The following is a 22,639-nucleotide window of genomic DNA, read 5'->3' on the forward strand; positions in this document are numbered from 1 at the left end:
CCATATCGGGGTGATAGGCCATCGTGAGGGTTTGTCCAATCGCACAGACCGAGTTGCTGCATGTACATCAACACCGAGAGAGCCCGAAGCGCACACTACTCTGTTTCCACTATAGTCATGTGTTGTCTTAACTCTGAAGTGGCAGACGTACCCGAGAGATAGGTGCACGCAACGTCTGAGCGGTATAAGAATGAGGGGGTTTGTTCTGAGCTCGCCATCCCCAACAGCCTTCACTCAGCTAAAGGAGATATCATAGCAATGGACGTCCTCGCTCAGATCAAGGCTGACCACGACAACGTCAAGAGCCTGTTCGCCAAGTACAAGGCGGCATCCGGCTCTGAGAAGACCTCGCTCGCTCAGACCCTCATCTCTGAGATGAAGGCCCACAGCGCTGCTGAGTAGGTTTCCATTCAGACGCCTGGACGATGTTAAGCTGACCCCTCCGTCTGCAGGGATGCGTCGATCTATGCCGACTACTCCAAGTTCGGCCTGAACGCCGCCTCCAACAAGCGTATGCTGCTTCCGCGAGTAACTCACGGTGTACTGACAGGACTTGCTTTTCCAGAGGAGCATGCCGAGATCAACAAGCTCGTCGCCGGTGCCTCCGCCTCCGACGACGCCGCCGTGACCAAGGCCGTGACTACCTTCATCTCCCACTCTGACGAGGAGGAGTCCCAGCAGTGGCCGGCCATTAAGGCGACGCTCTCCGCTGGTGAGAGCGACGTGAGTGTCCTTCCTACCCGCTTGGATGAAGTTTTTCCCCTGACGCTGTTCCGATGCAGGCCCTGGCGAAGCAGTTTGTTAACGCCAAGAAGAGCGTTGCTTGAGTGTATATACATTCATCTCGCTCTGGAGAGGTTCTGCTTGCGGTCGTGTATACTGGGTGTATTATGGGGCGTGTACGATGCAGCTTGAATCCATCCACTGTACAAACGTTTGAACGCATTTAGGGCGGGGACCACTGGCATTCACTGACGCGATAATGGAGCAAGCCTAAGAGCATTATTCGCGGAAGTCCTAAAGTACTTTTACCAGCGGGGAATACCGGACGAGATGTTGTGTGGCAACATGAGTCGTTCAAGTTGAATGATTGTTAGCGTTTCCCACGCCATCAACCTGAAGTCGACCTTCCAATCCTCACTGCAGCGGCTTGCTTCATATTGTCGAGACATCTTCTGTTGTGCACCTTGCTCTGTTCCTCGAATCATGGCTGGTCCACAAAGCTTAGAACGTAGTCGTGACTGTGTTTCTCTGATTTTTACGGAATGGAAACTCTGCTGTAAGGCATCTTATTCTTATGGCAGGTACTGTATATGCCACGTCGGCACGCCCAGGACTGGTTTCTGTTCCTATGCCGACATGGCCCCTTGTCCACCTAGGTGCAGGACCGTCAATGACTATTGACCACAACTACTGCAAACGATTCATCTGGAGTCATCTGGCCGTGGATCTGGAAATATCGCGTTCACTCGCAAGTTCACTCAGGAACGGCGATAGTGTGTTATCTTCCCGTTCTTTGGTAGCGTCATAAGTCTGGAAGTCCGGTCAAGAGAAGATGACCTCGACGTGCATCGGGAACGATGCCGGGAGAAGCTCGGTTCAGCCTATGCCTTCTGTCATACGACCATACAATTCTGCCCCTGGGGGGCCTTCGGTAGGACACGGTACAGAATTACAATGTCCTAGGAACAGCAGGCGGACTTTCTGCCTCTCATTGACGGCTGGCGTACTAATGCAATGGCTTCGAAGCATCCCGTAGGGCTATACCGCGGACCGCATACACCGCAGTCTTCCAAAGACCTAGACCTTTCTCAAGGCACGCTGCATATACTTCGGCGGCATAATGATATAGTACCATGGCGTATGTATGGTGACATGGTGCAATCGATCCTCCCGTCTCCTTGTGGGGACGGATGCAATGATGGAATCCTCGCCGCCCGCACATCGAACACCGGAAGCTCGACTTTTGAGAAGACGCAAAACCAAAATCCTGGGATTGGGTCGGTACAGATAGAAGATCTCCTTTCGATCGGAAATACTACAGATGGACGTCCAATCGCAACTGCCTAGTTTCTGGAGACGATGGCAAGAATAGCTCATACAGGGGCAACGGCCTGAGGCTCAGCAATAGTTCTGATCTGCATGCCTCAAGGCGAGGTCAGGCCAACTCGTACAATGCGCACTAACGGGATGACTTAAGGAAAATCTCGTCCAGACGCTCGGACTCAGTATATCTGGGTAAGGTATAAGAGGGGGGTCCTCTCCGCTCCCCCATCCCCAACAGCCCTCACTCAGCTTAAGAAGATATCATAGCAATGGACGTCCTCACTCAAATCAAAGCTGACCACGACAATGTCAAGAGCCTGTTCGCCAAGTACAAGGCGGCTTCTGGCTCTGAGAAGACCTCACTCGCTCAGACTCTCATAGCTGAGATAAAGGCTCACAGCGCCGCTGAGTGAGTATTCCCGACCGGTCTCCTGAGGGCCGTGTACTTACTATCATATAGGGACGCTTCGATCTACGCGGACTACTCCAAGTTTGGCCTGAGCGCCGCCTCCAATAAGCGTAAGTCCACCTACGGAAGGCATACTGCGAGCAGTGATTGACTCGTATATTGTAGGGGAGCACGCTGAGATCAACAACCTCGTCGCTGGTGCCTCCGCTTCGGATGATGCTGCTGTCACCAAGGCCGTGACCACCTTCATCTCCCACTCGGATGAGGAGGAGAGTCAACAATGGCCCGCTATCAAGGCTAAGCTGTCGGCTGGCGAGAGTGACGTGAGCGCGTCTAAAGTACCGCCTCCGATTCGTGCTTACCTACTCTGATCTTAGGCTCTTGCCAAACAATTTGTCATCGCGAAGAAGAGCGTTGCCTGAACTTGACGTGGCGTGTCTTCTGTGTGGTTGGATAGCTGTTGTGCATTGTACTTGTATGAGTCTTCTATTCAATAGTTGTCTGGTCAAGCAAGCGCATTCCAATTCCTTCATGATTCTATAATTCACGCCCTCCTTACTGCTTGGATCCGAGATTCTAAGTCTGTGTCACTTGTGATGTCGCTGGTGATTTAGCGCGTCGCAGCCAAACCGCAAGTATACGACACGAAACTTCGCACGCGTGAATTAGTTCGTTGAGCGCGACGAGGCTGTATTCTTCAAGCATGACTGGTAGCGTTCATGTTCCTCATACTATATGACAACTGCAGCAACTATCACGCATCTTCTGGGTCATGTTCCGTACCCGTTTCTAAGGGGGTTTCTAGACCCTTCGTGTCGTCTCTGTGCTTCCCTAGTGGCTGCTGCCCTAGTGCAGTAATGGCTGCGAACTACTGACTAGCGCTAGACTCGGATTCTAACCAGCAGATCTCAGATTCCCCTGCCTAAGTCACCCCCCCCCCCCCCCCCCCCCCCCCCCCCCCCCGACTTGCAGCTGCCAGCATCAATTTGATTAGTCTGTATGAGGTGGCACCCGTGCCTACTGTGGCCACAACATCCAGCAGCCTATCTAACTTATTAGAAGCACTTAATGACTTCGAGCAATCCTAGGCATCTACAGAGTACCACAGCCATCACGAACACTCACGTTATCGGGCACGGATATGGAGCATTAAATGCAAGCACCACAGTCAGGCTCGCCACCTCGAGCTAACATATGTATATCAAGTGCATATGAATATATTCCTAAACGCCTTGCAAGTTGATCTCTTCCGTCTTACTACCTATTTCTTCTCTTGGGATTTACTCCGGGCAATTAATCTGCGTGCCGACCGGGTTGCACTGGCCCTGCGGATTGGTGTAGCACAACCCTAAGAGAACAATCTCAGCTACTAACTTGCAGCAAGACCAGAAAATGAAAACAAGGTAAGGTGGCTTCACGCACCGTTGCCTTCGCAGTAGCAATAGTTACCAATCCCGTTGTCAGGATCCGCCCTGTGTGCGTCCATGTTAGTCAACATCGAACATCTGTAAGTACTGCTGGGACACGTACTGGTTGTAGCAAGGGCCCTGCGCAGAGGCCAGAGCGGCGAACACCAAAGGAACGATTGCGATACTGAAAAACTTCATTATTGTCTGAACTAATGTGTTTGTTCGATTCGATGGAACGACACCTCCATCTTGTCAGGTCGCCTTTTAACCGGCAGAAGTCCTTGAACGGCGAAAGTCGTGCCGAATCAACGGAGGTTCCTGCGTTAGACATTGCTGCGAGTGAACGTAGGCTTGATACGGCGCCTCCTAAATAAGACTTAGTAGAGTGAACGCCCTCGTTGCTGAAAAACATCACGAGTCGGTCGGCATGGAGTAAACGCAGAAGCAATTCGGCTCTAGCACCCACCTCATGTCAGGTTACGCACCGCATGTCATCTCTGCCGATGCGACTGGGCACAAAGTCGTGCGTGCAGCGGCACCTGCTGATGGAGGTGTCAAATAGCATTGTAGAGTCTTGACGCTCACCCTGGAATTGTCCTTTGATATCGGACATGAAGCTTTGTCGGGGTCCATACTACTGCTCGCTATAGGTCAATGTCAGCCCAACACCACTTTTCATAGGACTATGCTGCAGGCGTATCACCTGGCTGTGCTACCCTCGCCAGTGATCTATGAATAGGTGCGGTGATAAAGTAGATCCTCATCGATTGATTTTCGAGATCGCAGTCAGTCGCAATCCCCGGGCCTGCGAGGGTGTATTGCTCACGTTTTTCGGTCCAATTGGCTGGAGAACATTAGAAGGCGAGTCATGTACATTCAGCTGGGACGGACTCAAATAACTGAAAGGGAAATACTTGACTGCAAGATAAATGTCATGGCTGTCTGAGACGCTGCAAAAGTAAATTTAGACGAGTGTCATCTCCCGGAGACGCTATATGCCACTCTGATTCAAGTCCCTCGGTGGGTAACTTGAGCTCCACGCGTGGTCCTAGAGTCACGGCTGCAAGGCTTTATCATAAAGTATACTCAGCAGGTTCCTGATAAAAGCGTATAAATTGAACGCACATATTGAGTGGTAAGTGATCTGATGATGCCCGGTGACAGCTAAGTTCCATGTTGTTCGGGCTGTGCCGTGACAAGCCGAGGGCATGCCACACAATTATTTCATGCCGCTTCGCAAGCCACGAATGAATGCGTGCACCGCCAGCCAGTGCACTGAAACTTGTTCTCAGTAGATCAGATAATCGAGCGCGAAGGCAGTTCGAGGGCCCTACTGCGCCATCCTCTAAGCACTCGTGATGATGCTCTGCCGGCCAAACGTGTCTGCTTAGCTCTCTAAGGATTTCCATCTCAGAGAAGTGGTTGCAGAATGACCTTAGTCAAATGGCGGAACAACTCACCGATACAAAGACAAGAAGACTGTCGGAGAATGGAATGTTCCTTCTGTTGAATATAAATCCAGCTTGGAATGAGAGTGTAAGCCCTCTAAACTGCTCAACGCCTAAGTTGGATATGAAAGCCCTCACTACATATGCCCTTGTAGCCATGCTGAGTGCCCTCGGTGCTCAGGCAACCACTTGGGATGGAGTACGCATTTCCCCAACTGTCCTCATGCCTGCAAGTGGCTAACATATCACCGTAGTACTGTAACACGTCCAGCAACTTATGCTACTATCAAGTGAGCTCGACGGTCACCGACACGTGCCAGTGCTCGGGCGGTACTCCCGTGAGTTCTGGCGGTATGTATGATGGGAAATGTGGCTGAAACGATTCCCACCACCCCAGTGCCAGACAAGCGATGGAATATGCTACTTTGACAACGCGTCTCTTGACTGTTTTTGCTCTTGACTACCATGGGCCAATATCACAGATCAGTATTCTGTATAGGAAAACACCAAGACGTACTGCTTGAACGATTGGTTTCAACAACGTTGTGGTCAGAAAGTTCACATTGCAGAACCCGCCTTGAGCGGGTGCCATCGAGAACGGCAGGGTGTGATGGATTACGATGTACAAATGACAGATATTAAAGCCGACCTGCTCACCACCGTATGCAAAGCGATGCTACTTGACACCGATGCTTGAATTCAGGGAGCTGGGAGGCGGGTGATTATACAAGCGACGACCTCGCATGACCAAATAGGTCATCGGATGGCGAAGCGCCAGAATGAATATATTCAAAAGCTTTACACATGGTCCTGGCGTTTTGAGGGGGACAATCTACTCGTCCTCTTCCACGTCGCCGAACTCGAACATCCCTAGTCTCTCCCGCTTAGCCAAATTGATGGACTCCCTTAGCTTCTTCTCTACAGCCGGGTAAGAACTCAAGTAGCGGCATCCTTTGCGGTCTATGGAAGCCAAGCCATCTCGGAGGAGGTCGGCATTGATGCTGGCCAAAGGCTCAGTGTTTGCAGTAGGATCCATCAAACGCAGGTGCAGTAGAGGACCCTCCCTATGGTCAACATTCGCGACGAGTTTCCTGCCTTCGCAGAGTTGACGAAAGCGGTCGATAGCCTCGGGATAGTACTCGCTATCAGGCGCGACGAGTTTGATGAAACTAGTTAAAACACTCGTAAACGTCGAGCGATATTACAAAGAGGGCACATTACAACTTACCTCAGTCGTGCATCATGAGCTTGGCCAGGGAGCGACCTGAATTTGGGATCCAGAGGGCGAATGTTGGAAAATGCCACGGTATCTTGATTGCCGTAGTCAATGAAGGTCACCTCGGCCTCCTTTTTGACAGGTGACGATCGGCGGACTTTAGCACGGTACCACGACCCATCAGAGAATTTAGCTGAGACTAGCTCTCCCGACCGCGGAGTATAACCGGGCACGGGGGGCATAGCCCGGTAGTGTAGAGAGAAATCACGCATAAGCTTCTCCAGAGACGCGATTCCTGTCCAGCAAAAATCAATGAGTATATGAAGAGGTGGACAAGAGAATGCCCGGTTACCTTCGGTGTTCAGGATCTGCACGGAAAAACCAAAGCCATTTGAGGTACGGACATCACTGACAATGACATCCAGATATTCGGTTTTAAGAGGGCCTGCTTCGCCGTTAGACTGTTCAACTTCGGGAGTCTTGGCCTCTTCTTCTTCGTAGTCTTTCCATAGCTGTATCACAGTGAGTAATTGACGAAATCAGGTATTCTGAACAACTCCTTACACCTCGCTTCTCGCGTTTAGCTTCCGCCTGTAGGGAGTACCCTGTTGAGCTGGATCGTGACTTCGCGTGAAGCTGCACATACCTCAGCATCATATAGTTGTTTGGCCCAGGGCAAGCTCTCGGCGGAGTAAGAATGGACAGAAGCAAGTCCCTCTTTCACCAAAGCTACGGCAGCATTTTCATTCTTGTTCAAGTACAAGGCGCCAATGAAGCCGCCGGACTTATCCACGGTGTCGACCTCAATCTCCACATCACGTTGCATGTAGCGCCTTGTGGCGAATTCGGCAGCTTCAGGACCTAAGGGTTCACTTTTTTCCGAGAGATTCCTAGCCGTACGAGGTGCACGGATGCCTGACGTTGTAGAGTCAGCAAACAGACGGAGATTGAAATACGGGGAGTTTTACCGCCAAGAACCAGTGTCAGGACTTGATTATCTTTCGGCAAGAATACCCTGTACAAACGTCAGACCAATGTCTTGATCCTAAAAATATCACATACTTGAAACGAGACCCTGAAGCGACATAGTCCACAACCGCAGGAATCCGCCCTTGGCGCTTGAAGCCATTCAAGAATTGCGTAGCACGCGAATTAGTCTGTAGCAATACGCATCAGAGAGATGCCGAAATACGCAAAACGTCAGCTGTACTTCGGAAATGTTCAAAGGCGGCTTAGGTGCAGGGTGCTCCTTGCCAGAGTGGATACCCCTAGCCTCCGCCATAGCTCTACCCAACATGTCCATAAGTACCAAGGATAGGGACAAAGACAACGATGGTGTCTCACGCTTGTTCTGCAGCCATCAGCTTATCATAATCCGGGGAGCGATTTTCATCGTCCTGTCGATGACGGACGACGCTGGCGAGACCTTTTTCGATCAGCTGCTCCGCAATGTTGCTAGCATTGTTCAAAATCGATGAGCTGACTTGAGGCAAGAGGATGAATAACACCTACGCATGGTGACCACCGTAACGAATTGTAGCACACTCTCGTTCCTCGAATTCACCTTCCCTGGGCCGAGTGAAGTCCACGTGAACTCTGACGTGCTTTCCAATGAGCTTTTTGCGGAGGAACTCCCGAGCTTCGTTGGCATAATGTGCCTGCTTAGGGTCTGAGAGTCTACCGTGCAACATCAGACCTTATCGCAGTGCAACGTGAGACATAGCCACTGACTTCGGGCTCCGAGTCGAACTGAGTTGTAGTCTCCTTTCCTTCCCTGTGTCACGCTCGAGAACTGAGACTTGATCACCACTCCATACTCTGGTGACAACACCCTCGAATGACTGTGAGTCGCCTTTGGTGGTCGGCTGACCCGTGCCGTTCGTCTTAGCAGCAGGCACGGAGGCCGTGTTAGCATAGAGACAAGCACGTCTTTCCTTTGCGGTCTTCTCCGCTGCACGGAGACGCTCCATAGCACCAGAGGCTGAGAGCATGCCTGCATGCCAGTCGACCACACGCGCAAGACCAGCCCCTACTAAATGTTCTGCGACATTGCCGGCAGGATGTAGCACTAAATAAAACTAATATTAGCCGTAAGGGGAAAGTGTCAAGTCGAGACGACAAACCGTTGCCAATGAAAATGCTCGCAGGTGGAGGAGCAGACGCGTTAGGCCCAGTCTGGAAAGGCGTCGCGGTAAGACTAGGTAGTGAGAGCAACTGAACCTTCACAGCTCGTTGCAAGAGCCTAGATTCAGTGAAATATTTCGCCTATGAAAGTTATCTCAGTTGATGTCGCACACATTATGAGCGGGCCGTATACCTCCTCTCCCCATTGCTCAGCAGTTTCCCCTTGCTTACTCGTAGATGAGCGCGGACAACGAACGCCTGCCAGAGCAATATTGACAAATTGATGATCGCCATCCGGCATAAGCAGGCGGATCCGGAGAGTAGACCCATCCTTCACCTGTTCAACGATGCCTGTGACTCCAAGTCAATGATTGATTTGGATCAGGCGCAGTCTAACCCACCGTCTATAGACTTGCCCTTCCATTCCGAAATGAAACCTTGCGAATCCGTGGGCATCGTATAATTGACAGAGCGGGCCTATCGCGAGTGTTCAGTCACGTGACCTTCAGAGGAACGGCAATATGGTGTGGTAGGCGTATCTCGCGCATCACTGTCACTTCTCCAGATGGTCCTAGCAGGCGTCGTTGTCAGCCGGAGATGTGGATCTCCGGCGAGACGGAGAAAGCAATGTTCAGATGCGCAAAGGATGGCAAAACGAACCGGCCCATCAGCCGTACCGTCACGTAACCAATTCTTTCGGAAACTTCACGAGCGAGTCAAGACGACGTACCTGTGGTCCGTGGGGATTCCAAACACCCTTTCCAGCCGCCTTCGCCTCATTTTCCAGATCCTTCCTTCTTAGGTCCTCCTCGGTTGGGTCCCGTTTGAGGTCCTTCAGTTTGGCCCACCCATTGCGCAACACCTCCGACGTCAAATCGACTCCCCCTATCTCTCCACTTCCTATGTCTCGTGGAATATCGTCCCTTTCACTCGGAGGGAGGGAGTGGGTAGACGTAAAGGTGATTTCCTTGCCCACAGCGTGCGTGCGTAGGAACTCTCGGGACTCGAAAGCCCATGGCTGGGTTCATATTAGGATAATTTCCAGTTACCATAAGCTATCAGTGAACGCACTTCGTCTTCCCTAGTCGCCGTGCCGGGCTTGGGGGCTGTGATGTCAGCCAGGTACAACATCCTGATGAACGTCAAGTACGTGCTGCTCCGACAATTCGTATAGTCCTACCTCTCTTTGGGGACTTGGCCATCGGGACCGGGACGACCACGAAGAATCAAAGAGTCACCGGAAAGAACGGCTACATTGGGGTGTGTGAGTACGCGGTGTGATGCATCGTGAATCATTGGATTATTCCTACATTTGACGATCTAGAAAAAGACCTGTCAGCACTCAACGGAAACGAGGAGAGTCGTGACTGACAGCCTTCATCGACATGGCTGGTAAACGAAGGTGGGAACGAGATTTGCAGCGGTCGGAAAGTGAGGTATGTATTTGTTCCAATACTTGCCAGCAAATGTTAGTATTACCCAGCTGCATGCGACCATCGCGTCGTGAGAAACTATGCATCCATCCGCTTCGCTACGTACGGTAGTAGGCACGGCACGTGCGCGACGCGACCATGGAGATCCACAACAAAACCATGCAGTGCTTTATGAGCAGTTCATCTGGATGACTAGGGACGACTATTTTCAGCTGCACCGATCGACAGATAAAATGATACAGTCGTATCACTCTCGTGAAGGTCAATAGAGCTATCAAGGGTTCGAAAGGTTGGATTTTTGGGTAAGCGGGGAGCTCACTCCGCTTGCCCGAGTGACTATATCGTTCTAATAGACAACTTATGTACCCAAAGTTTTCTTGCAAAGAGCCCGACGAGAGTTCCACATGTACCAGCGTGTACCACATCGGTACGACGGTAGCATTACATGGCGGCCAGACGACATCAGTCCCATCAGGGAACATAGACTGCCGATGGAGGTGAGAATCATTGCTCGAAACAACAGGGGCTCGTAGCCGGCACTCGAAGCCGCAGGACCAAATCATATTTGAGCTGCCCGCCTTCGTGACGCGCTGATGCTAACCTGGGACGAGTCTAGCATGCAAATTGCATGAGCGATCCGTGTGGCGATCAAACTCCATAAATTCGGATCATACTCGGACACCTCGTCGAGTCACGTCCATCTGCAAAGCCGAGGAAATTCGTACGAGTCGCCTTATCATACCCAGAATGTAACTCAAGCTGTGCTTACATGTACATGTACGAAGATTGGCGTCTCATTTTCAACAACTGACCCACCTATTTCCCGCCACGCCAGCGGTCCGTCTCGGTCCGTCCGAACGCAGATCACTCGGAAGTCTTGCACTGCATACTAAAGACGAGCCACAGTCGCGGTATATTAGATCTTCTCGGTAAGCGAAGAACAGCGCTGTGCGGCACAAGTGACGCGAGTGCGGTCTAACATGCAATCTAGCATTGTAGCATCAGACCAATGACATTGTTTTTGCTACACGTCTTACAGGCACGTTTCGGCAGCTCAACGGCAACAGGCTTGAATCAAAGACCCATGGATTGATAGAAGCTTTGGCTTGTGATCCTGCTGGGGAAGGAGTGTAGAGGTCCATGGTGACGCATGTGTACAGTGTTAGCAGCATCGTGCAACAATGCGATCAAACGTACCACTCGTCCCGCCAGAAACGAGCCGAACGAAGGTAACCGGGATACGCCCCTTGATGCAGATAGAGACCGTTTAGCCTCCCATGGCAAATCGCATTGCCTCCGTTTGTTGTACGAGGGAGGACGGTCAGCATAAGACCCGTTAGCCTAAGTGTTGTGGACTCAGAGGGTGCGGGAAATTGTCTATGTAAATGCCACGAGCGTAAGTGAGCACAGCTATCGACAAGGAACATGGAAAGGCTGACTCTTGGAACTGGTAAAGACTCGCGACGACGATTCATTTGAGTCCGTGAGATCATGGTCTACAGGATGCTCCGCTGACTACAGTGCCTTGCATAAAAAACTGAGCATTTCCGCGCGCCTTGTTTGTCCGCGCCAAATTTACTCTTTTCGGGCATCGCGATCGGCAAATGGACGGGACTCGTCGAAAGAGCCCATACATGTACTTACAATGATACATGTACATGTACATACTGTATCGTGACAAAAGCGTGACGCCGCTCGCGGCGAGGTCCCACTGTGACCATGTGTGACGAACTGCAGAACCCCCTACATGATGGAACCGGCAGCTTTCTCCTATTACAGGCCGCCTAAAAATGCGACAAAATGGTCAGGACGTTCATTACTTAGTTAGACACAACAGACGGAGTATCCAGTCAGAATCCGTCAAGTCTGTGGGGCGCTACAGGTCGAATCCGATCCTTTTTGCAGGATCCCTGAATGATAACAAGTAATGAGAGCGTTCTATGGGGATACTTGAGCCACCGAGAGGGCGGGTATATGCGAGAAGATATCAAAGCTCACTGCGATCGTCTGAATCCGTACGGTCTGTAAGCTTTGGCCCAAATGGAAATGGTCCACATATCAAAGTACACCGCACGGGGCCGGACCTGACGTCGACGCAGACGTCCGATCGTCCAGCGTGCCAGTCCGGCAAGTGAGACTTGGCAAACAATTACACAGAACGCGACATCTGCTCCAGCCTCCTGCCATGCTGAAAATCAGCACTTTGCAGCGACCACCGGGCGTTTACATGGTTATGGCTTGCATTTCGCCGTACCGTTTCAAGTGATCATGAGCTTGACTTCTGAGAGGTAGCTAGAGGCTTCGCCCGTTCAGCCATATGCTTAAGGGACAGCAAACTAAACCTTACAGTGCCTTGCATAAGAAACTGAACATCGCATTTCCGCCCGCGTTATTTGTTCGCGCCAAATATACCCTTTTCGGGTAGGTCTGGAAGGCCTTTCGCGAGACCGTTTGCTGGGCAAGGACACGCAGACGCCCAAGGCTTCAGAGAATGCATGGAATGTATATTCTAACACTACACTAAGGGCTGTAAATTATTATACTCTGCCCCCAGCTATATGCCTCTCTACCCTCCCTCTCGATGGGTCTTTGCCGCACATTTGCCGATACCCGAAAAGGGGATATTTGGCGCGGACAAACAACGCGTGCAGAAATGCGATGTTCAGTTTCTTATGCAAGGCACTGTAGTAGGCTACAGTGCACGTCCTCGGGCTCCGCGCTATAAAAGGTATGCCAAGATGCTGGACGCAGCCAAGTTATACTTGGTCAAGTAGTTAATCAATCCTTCAAGATTTCAAGTGTCCAACCCGTCAACTTCAGGTCCGAGGCAGTATTGATTGGCATTGTGCCATCAAGCTAGCCTATCCTGAATGCCGATCGTTCACATTGCAATTGATGCAACTTGATTGCTACGCCGAACGCCTTGCACTGAGCAAGACTGTAGCATAGCGCACGTCTGCCGAAGTATGTGCGGGAAGCCGAAGTCTACAGTGACAGTGTTCTTGGTCCGGATCCAGCTGGGACTCGCTGAAGGTGAGGACAGCGAATATTCCTGTCTTTTTCTTGGGGGTATCTGCAACTGTTGTAGGTCCTTTTGTTCTCTACCCCCCCAGATTGACTCTCGATGTCTGCAATCGCCATCAGCTAAAGCGGTTGCTCAAGATGTCATTTAGTTCCGAAGGTCGCGTCCAGGCCAGCTCACCGGCATCGTCAAAGATCCTCCGGTGACCTACTCACGCTTTGGTCAAGTGCCATGGCAAAGCCTCCGTATCGTACCAAAGATGGACTATACCTAGAGGATCAAGCTAGGTAATTTATAATAATAGAAACGGCATTACAGAGAATGGCACCGGACCGACGCGGTACGTGCAAGAAGAGCCTGTCCGTACTCACCGGACATACTGCTCACCTTTGCACAGGTCATCCGAAATGCCTTCTACTGGAACCCGCCTGCCTATCGACGGCCCGCCCAAGCACCCATGACTCCCGGCATAGACTAGATAAGGAGGGCGACCGACAGCAGTGTTTTCTCCTCTGGATGTCGAGTGCACAGCCCCGGATGCATCTCATCGTGAAGTTCAGTTTTCTGGCGCTAGCGCGCGTTGCTTCAACCGCGGCTCTCACGGTTCCCTATCTACCGCCGGCACATGCAGCCAATGTTGATCCCGCTGCGCTCAGTATTTCTTTGGAGTTCTTTGCGTTTCCGGGCTATACCCAATTGAACTCTACGACAAACTGCCTAGACTACATTGATTCCGTCCGAGGCGTATCGCCAGCCGTGAGAATCGGCGGTACGACCCAGTGAGTGCTCACGCCTGTATGGCCCTTGATTGACGCGTCATATCTGAACTGTTAGAGATCGAGCAACGTATGACCCCGATTTGAAAACAGCGGTCGATTATTCGGTGGACGATCCCGCCGACGCCCCATCCGCTCTAACCTACGGGCCAGCTTTCTTCACGCTCGCGTCCCAATTGAAAGGAGATGTTACTGTCGGGCTGAATCGGCAATTGAATAATATTTCAAACTCTTTGACAGCTGCATTGCAAGCCAAGGCGAGCATGCCAAACCTACTTTCAATCGAACTGGGTAATGAGCCAGACTGTAAGAGAACGCCATGCTGCAATCACTGTTGTGGTACTGAACTGGTGACCCTCATTCATAGTGTACAGCCAGAGCTCCCCGATCGTTCCTGCGGGCGCGACATGGAGCCCTTCAGTCGATGGCACGAGTCAGAAACAGTGGTTCAGTGACATGGGAACAACAGTAAGATGGCAGCATTGCCCAGAACCGTTACCTTATTGGCAGTTACTCACGTACACCGAGTGGCTAGGTTGGGAACATATTTCAAGGAGCCGTATACTTATCCTACCCAAAATGGAGCACACAAGGGTTGATTCCCATCCTCTCCAACGCAATCAGCTATGTTAAGACGTTCTCCGGACATTCGTACCCGCAATCAGCCTGCGGTGGCGCGACAACAGACTTACCGTCATTGATGAATCACTCGTAAGTTCGAACCCGTGCTGAAAGGCGGAATGAGGTCATTAACGTTTGATTCCCCAGGGCAATAGTCACCTACACTAGCCAGTACAAACCAGAAGCGGCTGCTGCCCATGACGCAGGCAAGAAGTACTTTCTAGGGGAGACTAACTCAGGTGACGTCCTTTTATTCCCAAGGGCAGATGCAGCAGGGCTGAGGTGGCTGGATAGCGACATGCGGCGGCGGTGGCATTAGCCCGACATTTGGCGCAGCGCTCTGGGTCATGGATTACGTCCTCCAGGGTGTCCTGAACGGTGTCGATAGGCTATACTTCCATCAGGGAACTATCGGTAATTGCGTAAGTGGCGCCCGCATTTTGATGGAGATTCGCTACTGTACTGAACATCTGGCGCAGCAATACTGTTTTTGGGGCCAGTATACAGTCGGCGCTCCGTTCTACGGCGCAGCATTCGTATCCGACTTTCTCGGCCGAGATGGTGAGAAACTGGTGATGCTTGACGACGGTTCTGGCAGTATTGGGTTATACGCGATCTATAACGCAGCTAACGCGCCCACCCGCCTTCTGATTTATAATTCGGGTTATTACAACGGCACCGGGACAAGACACAGTACGGGGATCAGTGCTACCAGGGAGGTACGAGCGAAGCGACTGACGGCGCCCAACGCGACTTCACGCGTGGATCAGGGCGCAAACGTCACCATAGGCGGTGCCATATTTGACGGGATTTGCCAACTTTCTGGGTCACAAATAACAGAAAGCATCGAGGTCGTAGGAGGGTCGCTGTCAGCGTCCGTAGCGATGTCGGAAGCTCTTATCATATATCTATGAGACGCCCGATCTGTTGGGTTGGCGAAGCAGTCGTCGAGCCCCACAGGCTTTATGGGGCATATGATAAGTAGTGTGACGTCGGCCAATCATAATGATGCGTGAATGATGCGGGTGTTCTCTCACAAACGTTTGAGTGCCATGTCCAGTGTGGGCGACTTTGTCTGATACCAGGAACGAGACGTTCGAATCAAGCCATTTAGCTCCAACCGTCGCTCCTCTCAGCCCGTGCATTACCTTCTCGCTTAAGGACCTGCAACAAGATAGTACTAGCATTGCATTAGCCTTCACGCAGCGAATGATAATGATCGCTGATGGCGCAGAAGGTGCACTCAATCTGGGAGGCGGCATGAGGCTCAGGGAATCGACACGCCCGACGCTCGAGATGTTTGATCGGCTATGCCCGAACTTTGCCGACAATAAATCCGGAAGATCGGAAGCGCTGAAGTGGAGGAGCGCCTGAAATTGGCGATGTTAGCACACTCTGTAGGTTATAGAGTCACAAGCAGATGCAAGCTAGGGACGTAGGGGTGCCTGTTGGAAACATTGTGCGTAACTCTATCAGCGATAGAATGAAGCTTTGACTGGTCTGTGACAGTCTGTCACCGGGCATCAAGGCTCTCCATCTGACTACTTAGACGCGCGGGCTCCGGCGATACCCCAATACCCCGGTTATGTCCCGAGACAATGAGTAGGCAGCCTCACATTTTCGGCAGGCGGTCTCCGTCACGTCCGGATGAACTGCTCAGATCTCAGCCTGGAACCCTGGCCGTGTACACGTAGGAACGATCAATCTCGTATCTGCGCCTTGAGACCGTCGCTTCGGCGTTCCCACTGCGTTCCGAAACAAGACAGTATGGCGGTACTAAATACATAAGGGCGCGTCCTTTGTGACGCCCGAGGATAACCTCTAGCATGTCCTCCGCGGAAGCCTCCCCTGAGAGCGACCGGCAGCAATCGATACCCCCGTCCGTTTTGGCATCCAACCCGGACAGCAATAATACCAGGCCCACCATCATAGAATTCAAGAAAGATGGGACTATCTCCAGAATGCGCTCCCATCGAGGCAACATGCCTTCATTGCCGCAGACGAAAGTCTGCCCGTTATGCCCCGCACGATTTACGCGGACGACACATCTCAATCGCCACATGAGGACTCGTGAGTTCACTCACTATTTCATGCATTTACATCGTTCTCAGTTCGCATACACAGACTCGAATGAACGACTCCATCGATGTGACGTAGGTCTAACCCACAGAGATATATTCGTTCGTCCCTGCTGAACCTATGGGCAGACTTGCAGCGCTGAATTCACCCGGAGCGATCTCTTGACTCGTCATAAAAAGGGATGCGGTGACCCGTAAGTCACTTTCCTCAGTTGTGCGTACACGCGGGCCACGGACGTTCTATTACTATAGATGCCACTGGTCCTATGGTCGTAGACCGCTCTAAAGCTTGTTGTACTCCGGGGTCATGAAAAGCAACTGACCAACGTTATGCCTTCCAGTAACACCACCCAGCGCACTCGTCGAAAATCTTGCCAGGCTTGCGCCGAGTCCAAAGTGAAATGTGACCTGCAGTATCCGTGTACGAAATGCAAGAACCGCGGGAAGGAGTGTATATACGTGGGTGGTCCCCCCGTGGCGAGGATATCGCCCTCCTGCCCAACTTCACGGAGCGGTCCTTCATCAAAGTGCACGACGAGGGACTCCACTCCGACGCCTGGGGCTGCGCCTTCGTCTACCCCCACCGGCGAGTCAGACTACCTGTCCAATAACTTTCCAGGCCTATCTCTCGGCGAGGCTGCTGCGTTCATCTCGTCCCCGCCGAGCCCAGAGACGAGGCTGGGTGCCACCGCTCAAGCCAAGACTCCTGCGGCACCAATGCGATCCATGTCTGACTCGGTCGTGCCCAGTAATATAGCGCTGACACCTGCCGCAACAACTGCCCTCGTAGATGCATTCCTGGCGGATCCCATGGCACAGCCTCCTGTCCCGCTCTCACTACACCGTTCAAGATCCGACTCAGTATCCGCTCTGACCAATACCTCCGGCTTCTCCTCCCCAGGTTCTCCCGCTGTCCCCAACCTGGCCTACTCGACAGACTCTTCTGCTTCATCGTCGCCTTCAGAAACCGATCCTTCTACCGACTTCAACCTTCTCTTCTCCTCGGAACTGGACGCTTTGGCTCTGCAGGGTGACGCGGACAACATATGCGGCAGTAACCTATTTCAGCCGTTCTTCAGTGATCTTTTCACCGGATCTGCGGCTATGACGAATGACGATCCTATGGCAGTCGATGCGCTTACTTGGGAGGACACGCGGACGGATATCGGGAGGGATCCCCAATTCCCCTTTCCGACCGACGTCCTGGGTGGTTCATCGTTCATTCCGGAGTCCTCGCATCAACCTATCATGGACAGGAACACGAATAGTCCACATGCGACGTCGCACGACAGCCCGAAGGTAGTCAACAGGGGATATGGTGGACTCGGCAGGAGTTCCTCCAAGGACACTAGTCCAGAGGAATTGCAGCATTATCGTACGTGGTCATGCTCCTTAATTGTCACTTGCAACTCACAATCTGTAGTTTACTTGTTCTTCACCGCCTTCCTGAAGCAGATGCCGATCATTCACGGGCCAACATGGGAGATGGAGGGGAAGCCTGCTGTGCTCCTGGACGCGATGTACGCATGCGGCGCGCTTTACGTGAAGACTCGCAAAGCCGCGAATTTCGTGACGAAAGTCCTGGATGCATCCAGAGAGACTTTGTTGCAGGAATTTGTCAGTGACGCCTATATACCACCTTCCGCGAGCTTCCGACTGACGCAACCTACGCAGACACGGGAGCTCAACGACACCACCGACCAGATCCACCTCATCCTGGCCGTATCATTGCTGCAGACGATAGGCTTGTTTCACCAGAAGGCGAGTCAGAGGGCTACTTCAAGTATCTACCATGGGATGCTCGTCATGGTATGCCACGCATCTGGTTGGTTGACGATCTCAAGTCTGACGAGTCCCGTTGACAGATGATTCGCCGGTGCGGTTTGATTTCCAAAGTCAACTCATGGGCACCGCCTGCGATGGTGGATGCGGCATCCACGGACCGTGCATGGCGAGAGTGGGGTTTACACGAGACCGCGAAGCGGTGAGTCTAGCATCTCATGACGGTTCTGCGCACTTACTTAAATGGTACGCTAGCGCTCTCTTGCTGTCATACCTCCACGACTGTTGCCACGCGCTATACTTCGCGATCCGCCCGTCCTTCAACTTCTCCGAGGTCGCTATCAACTTGCCGTGCGAGGACGCTCTTTGGTTAGCCAGTTCGTCCAAGGAGTGGAGTTTCACGTTGTTGGGACCTTCACCCTATGGCCAATCGATGGATAAGCGGCTTATTGGGGTGAGTATGCCCCAAGTGCAGGCCGCTATGCGGGAATACAACCGTGTCCCTGGTACACTGCCGCCTTTGTCGCCTTTCGCGCACTTCGTCGTTGTCCACACTATTCTCCGAGACATCTACGCCATAGGCCTAGAGAACTCGACACAGGGCGGCAGAGATGCGCCGGGCTCGGAGCTGTCATCAGAGATGGAGCAATCAGTGTCGCAGGAGATCTTCAACCTCCAGTACTCGCTACATAATTGGTTGCAGAGCTGGATGACGGCACCCGAAACTCCGAAGATGGACGACCCCGAGGAGGAGCCGCCGTTCACCGTCAATGTCCTTCCGTACTACTGGCTGGCGCAAGTCTCGATTCTGGCGTACCAGGAAGGCCTGCCACCGTTCAAGGCTGGGGCCGGTCGATTGAATTCAGAACTTCAGTTCCGTCTAGTGAAACATTGGCTAGAACATATAAGAAGCTTTCTCCGCAAGGGCGAGAGAGCGCCTACATTGTTCTGGGATGAGCTCATGAAAGTTCGACTCCAAACGAAGCACGTCGACTGCGATGGCGGGAGAGGCGTCGCGGAGCATCCGGACGGCCTGCTGGGCTTCTTCACCGAGAATTGATTGGATGGATGGATTATGTACTATGCTATGCTGTATGAATAGGGTTGCGCATGGATCATGCTGTATCATCAGATTCGCATTTATTTAATACATAGACAAGCTGCGCTTATTTACCATCGAGCTGGCCATTCTCGCGGCAGAGTTGCGTTCATTCTTACATGTAATGCATCATATTTGCCACATTTTGAGGTGCGGCCGAAGGGCAAAGACAACTCGGGTGTTATCGGAATGCTAGTGTTGGGACGCTACTCATTCGCAAACGAATCCGATAGGACGATGATTTGAGTGCATTAGTTCGTGAGCGACATGAGATTAAGCGGTTGCCCGGAAAGAGCCATGTGCTGGGGCTGACCTTCACAACGGGCTTTGCGCGCATCGTTTCACGAAATGCGTCGGACGAAGGATGTACTGACCTTCCATGGCGCACCTTTCTACCAATCCTCCAGACGTCCGAGTAGATTTTCTCCCAGAAAACACTGCCAGTGGCAAATTAGGAGCTTTCTTACCCAGTGCCAGGGCGAGAAAGCGCCTACCTTGTACGTAATGCGAGTGGACGTAATAGCTCGCAGTGGGGTAGGCAACGGTCGGCCACTGCATTCCCCCGGGGATGTGGGAGGGGATATCCACGGACTCTCGGACAGTAATACCTACCTTGATCATGATCGTTCGGGTTTCCGCTGGAATTTCCCGACATTCAGATGGCCGGACAAAACTAAGATGTAGGATACATCGAGGTGAGGTAGGAAAACTCCGACCTTCGCCGACGAGAGGGTTGCTGCATCGTCAGGAGTGAACCCCTCCGGTGCTCAATTGTCAGATGAGTCGTTGTCCACTAACTTTAGTGACGAAATAGGACGTACAAAGGTAAAGGAGGCCGCCGAGAAATCCGATGACGATCGCCCGGCTCGCGTCCTGACCAACGGTCATTGAGGTGAGGGGGCACGCCGATTGCGCTTCGGTGCAAGGCCGCTTGCTCCGCGCTCACCCATGGTTCAGTCTTGCAAGAAATACAAAGAGTCGATGCGAAACGGAGTTACGACCAGATAAGGAGCGAACGAAAAGAGGTTAGTGAGGCTCCACAGCGAACGTTAGCCCTTAAATAACTGGTCGGCGACTTACAGAAGACCGGCTACCAAGTGGGACGGAGAGCGACGCAAACAACAAGAGAGATGCGGACTTGCTTATCACCGCATCGAATGGATCCGGGGTTCCCATGTCTGATGAAAGTGCAAGACGTGCGGGGGAAGAGGCTGTGGTCCGAGCCTCGCGTTGTTCGTATTTTATCCATGTTCTCATCAAAAGACTGTAATGATGACGCTATGCCACAAACTATTTCAAGAGTTACCAAATAGAGCTTGATGAAGGCGGTCATATTCTGCATCGTGCCTGGTGTCGGAGGCGAACGCGCGTTATCTGGCAACGGCATGCTCACAGCCCTCCAGGCTCCAGCGGGGGTGGATCGTCTGGTACACGAGGTGGGCATCACCCTGCAAGTATTCCATCAAAATCCGCGTGAATTCAGAGCTTTCATCAAGAGCGGTCAAAGCACCCGCATCCGTACCCGACTGGTAGCCGCGAAGCGACCACCACAGGAGTGCGGCCGGAGAAAACACAACTCCAGTTGGATATTCCAGCACTAGTCAGGTTAGCAAACGGGTCTGCGAGGCCGGAGGAGCAAGGGGACGGACTTCAAGAGCCCCACGCCGGCCTCCTGTTGAATCCTGGGAACAGCGAGCGAGAAGTGACAGAATCAACCAAGCAGCACCCGCGAACCTGTTAGAGTGGACAGGTCACGTCGACAGTATCACGATTCCTGGCTCGAATTCTCGAAGATGTTAAGTAATTGGCTTGAGCTTTGACACTGTCAGACCCACTCCCGGATCGTAGGACGTGGTCCGCGGTCGGCACGGTGGGTCTGGCCCCGTTCACGCAAAAAGCTGGGAGCGCCAGTTGCGGTGATCTGGTATCGCATTAGCAGCACCCCTCCGCATCCCCCGTCCGGGCGAATGAGATATGCTGCTAACTGATTCCGAATTAACTTGTGTTCGTACTCGGAGATTCATGTGGGTAGGCATGCGACAGGCGGAGACCTCATACTCGTCAGTCAACATTAAGTTGCAGTTCAGCAGCTGTTACAGCGTTGGATGCTCGAGTATCTTCGTCGCTGGCGGGATGAGCAAGAGAAGGGGAGAGTGGGCGGGATGAACATATCGAGATTCGCTGCTCTTAGTACGCCCGCAAGTTCCCACGATCTCAGCTTGGCCTCCTCCGCATTCAACAAGAACTTTCCACTACATCAGTCAGCGCAGCGGCTGAAATAATCAAGCCGACAATCGTCTGCAGTTGCACTGAACAGCGACTGCAAGAATGTGAGTACAGCTCTTCTGGTGGCTAGTCCAGGATCCATGGCTATTTATCTGGAGTCTTCAAGCGCAGGTCCACCTTTGCATATCGAACTGCAACGTTATACGCCAACGAGAATCCCCCCGTCGAGCTATCGCGAGATGGATTCGATTCTGAAGCCGGTGTAAAGTTTCAGCGGCTTACCTTGATAGTGGCGCCTGAGACATAACTGCCGGCCCTCGAACACAGATAGACCACAGTGCCGACCACATCCCCTTCGTCCCCGATCCTCCCAATCGGTATAACTTGCCTCCGCAACGCAATGAAGCTCTTGGGATCCGCCGGGTCGTTCATCTCGCTCGGTATATTCGCCGGCGCGATGCTATTCACGCGCACGCCGAGCCCGGTGAGCTTACTCGCGAGATTCCTCGTGAGCGACTCCGCGGCCGCCTTCGACGCGGAGTACACGTGCCCCTTCGCCGCGCGCGAGACGTAGAGAGCGGAGACGGACGTGTTGTTGACGATCGCGCCGCGTCCCTGCCTGAATCCCTCGGCGTGCTTGGCGGCGCGCACCAGGCAAGGCAGGAGGGCCGCGGACAGCCACTGGGATCGGAGGGTCCGATGACATGAGATCGCGAAAGCTCATCTGGATAATCTTATCGCGTACCTGGATGGAGGAAGCGTTAATCGCGAACTCAAGATCCCAGTCCTCGTCGCCCAATTTAAGCAAGGCGTCTCGCACTTCCTCGGGGGAAGCCTGTTTGTCGTCCCAAAACCCTTCTCTCAGCATGGCGCCCGCGTTGTTCACCAGGATATCCAGAGCATCGTTCCCCTCTTCTACTCCTCTCTCCCTCTCAGCTCTCACGAACGTC

At 52.5% G+C, this 22,639-nt stretch overlaps 6 protein-coding genes across 6 annotated transcripts; 4 read left to right on the forward strand and 2 right to left on the reverse strand.

Annotated features, from left to right (window-relative positions):
* Positions 1-258: 258 nt before the first annotated feature.
* On the forward strand, positions 259-827 carry GLOTRDRAFT_127957 (uncharacterized protein; the record flags this gene model as incomplete). Its single annotated transcript, XM_007866478.1, has 4 exons — positions 259-398; positions 453-511; positions 566-723; positions 783-827. The coding sequence occupies 4 exons, from the start codon at positions 259-261 to the stop codon at positions 825-827; spliced, it is 402 nt and encodes a 133-aa protein (XP_007864669.1).
* A 1,488-nt stretch (positions 828-2,315) lies between these two features.
* Positions 2,316-2,877, forward strand: GLOTRDRAFT_127958 (uncharacterized protein; the record flags this gene model as incomplete). The annotated part of the gene is made up of 4 exons (XM_007866479.1): positions 2,316-2,455; positions 2,507-2,565; positions 2,621-2,778; positions 2,833-2,877. 4 exons carry the CDS (start codon positions 2,316-2,318, stop codon positions 2,875-2,877), a joined length of 402 nt encoding a protein of 133 aa, XP_007864670.1.
* An 858-nt stretch (positions 2,878-3,735) lies between these two features.
* Positions 3,736-4,062, reverse strand: GLOTRDRAFT_127959 (uncharacterized protein; the record flags this gene model as incomplete). Its single annotated transcript, XM_007866480.1, has 3 exons — positions 3,736-3,803; positions 3,878-3,927; positions 3,986-4,062. 3 exons carry the CDS (start codon positions 4,060-4,062, stop codon positions 3,736-3,738), a joined length of 195 nt encoding a protein of 64 aa, XP_007864671.1.
* A 2,010-nt stretch (positions 4,063-6,072) lies between these two features.
* Positions 6,073-10,112, reverse strand: GLOTRDRAFT_99467 (uncharacterized protein). Its single transcript, XM_007866481.1, has 19 exons — positions 10,025-10,112; positions 9,963-9,972; positions 9,833-9,902; positions 9,724-9,784; positions 9,383-9,670; positions 9,054-9,129; positions 8,846-9,003; positions 8,652-8,793; positions 8,260-8,596; positions 8,041-8,205; positions 7,873-7,983; positions 7,739-7,814; positions 7,591-7,685; positions 7,497-7,543; positions 7,175-7,443; positions 7,093-7,119; positions 6,881-7,040; positions 6,541-6,823; positions 6,073-6,481 (listed from the first exon to the last, which is right to left on the reverse strand). The coding sequence occupies exons 1-19, from the start codon at positions 10,037-10,039 to the stop codon at positions 6,145-6,147; spliced, it is 2,727 nt and encodes a 908-aa protein (XP_007864672.1). The 5' UTR covers positions 10,040-10,112; the 3' UTR covers positions 6,073-6,144.
* Positions 10,113-13,639: 3,527 nt separating this feature from the next.
* On the forward strand, positions 13,640-15,544 carry GLOTRDRAFT_59073 (uncharacterized protein). Its single transcript, XM_007866482.1, has 7 exons — positions 13,640-13,886; positions 13,942-14,189; positions 14,251-14,351; positions 14,419-14,594; positions 14,652-14,743; positions 14,799-14,926; positions 14,984-15,544. Exons 1-7 carry the CDS (start codon positions 13,645-13,647, stop codon positions 15,416-15,418), a joined length of 1,422 nt encoding a protein of 473 aa, XP_007864673.1. The 5' UTR covers positions 13,640-13,644; the 3' UTR covers positions 15,419-15,544.
* A 786-nt stretch (positions 15,545-16,330) lies between these two features.
* GLOTRDRAFT_39318 (uncharacterized protein) lies at positions 16,331-19,424 on the forward strand (the record flags this gene model as incomplete). The annotated part of the gene is made up of 9 exons (XM_007865817.1): positions 16,331-16,574; positions 16,629-16,657; positions 16,712-16,776; positions 16,924-17,048; positions 17,178-17,660; positions 18,006-18,199; positions 18,257-18,391; positions 18,448-18,566; positions 18,620-19,424. 9 exons carry the CDS (start codon positions 16,331-16,333, stop codon positions 19,422-19,424), a joined length of 2,199 nt encoding a protein of 732 aa, XP_007864008.1.
* Between the last annotated feature and the right edge of the window lie 3,215 nt (positions 19,425-22,639).

This window comes from Gloeophyllum trabeum, assembly GCF_000344685.1.
Source record: "Gloeophyllum trabeum ATCC 11539 unplaced genomic scaffold GLOTRscaffold_00004, whole genome shotgun sequence".
NCBI classification, from domain to species: Eukaryota; Fungi; Basidiomycota; class Agaricomycetes; order Gloeophyllales; family Gloeophyllaceae; genus Gloeophyllum; species Gloeophyllum trabeum.

Bases quoted from the DNA above. Each gene is read 5' to 3' on its own strand.
- GLOTRDRAFT_99467 (XM_007866481.1), bottom strand. The intron at 9,785-9,832 runs GTAGGACTATAC...GACGTTCATCAG, and splicing joins GGCCAAGTCCCCAAAGAGAG to GATGTTGTACCTGGCTGACA. The intron at 6,824-6,880 runs GTAACCGGGCAT...TTTGCTGGACAG, and splicing joins GCAGATCCTGAACACCGAAG to GAATCGCGTCTCTGGAGAAG.
- GLOTRDRAFT_59073 (XM_007866482.1), top strand. From the start codon at position 13,645: ATGCATCTCATCGTGAAGTTCAGTTTTCTGGCGCTAGCGCGCGTTGCT. The intron at 14,595-14,651 runs GTAAGTTCGAAC...TTGATTCCCCAG, and splicing joins CCGTCATTGATGAATCACTC to GGCAATAGTCACCTACACTA. The intron at 14,927-14,983 runs GTAAGTGGCGCC...CATCTGGCGCAG, and splicing joins AGGGAACTATCGGTAATTGC to CAATACTGTTTTTGGGGCCA.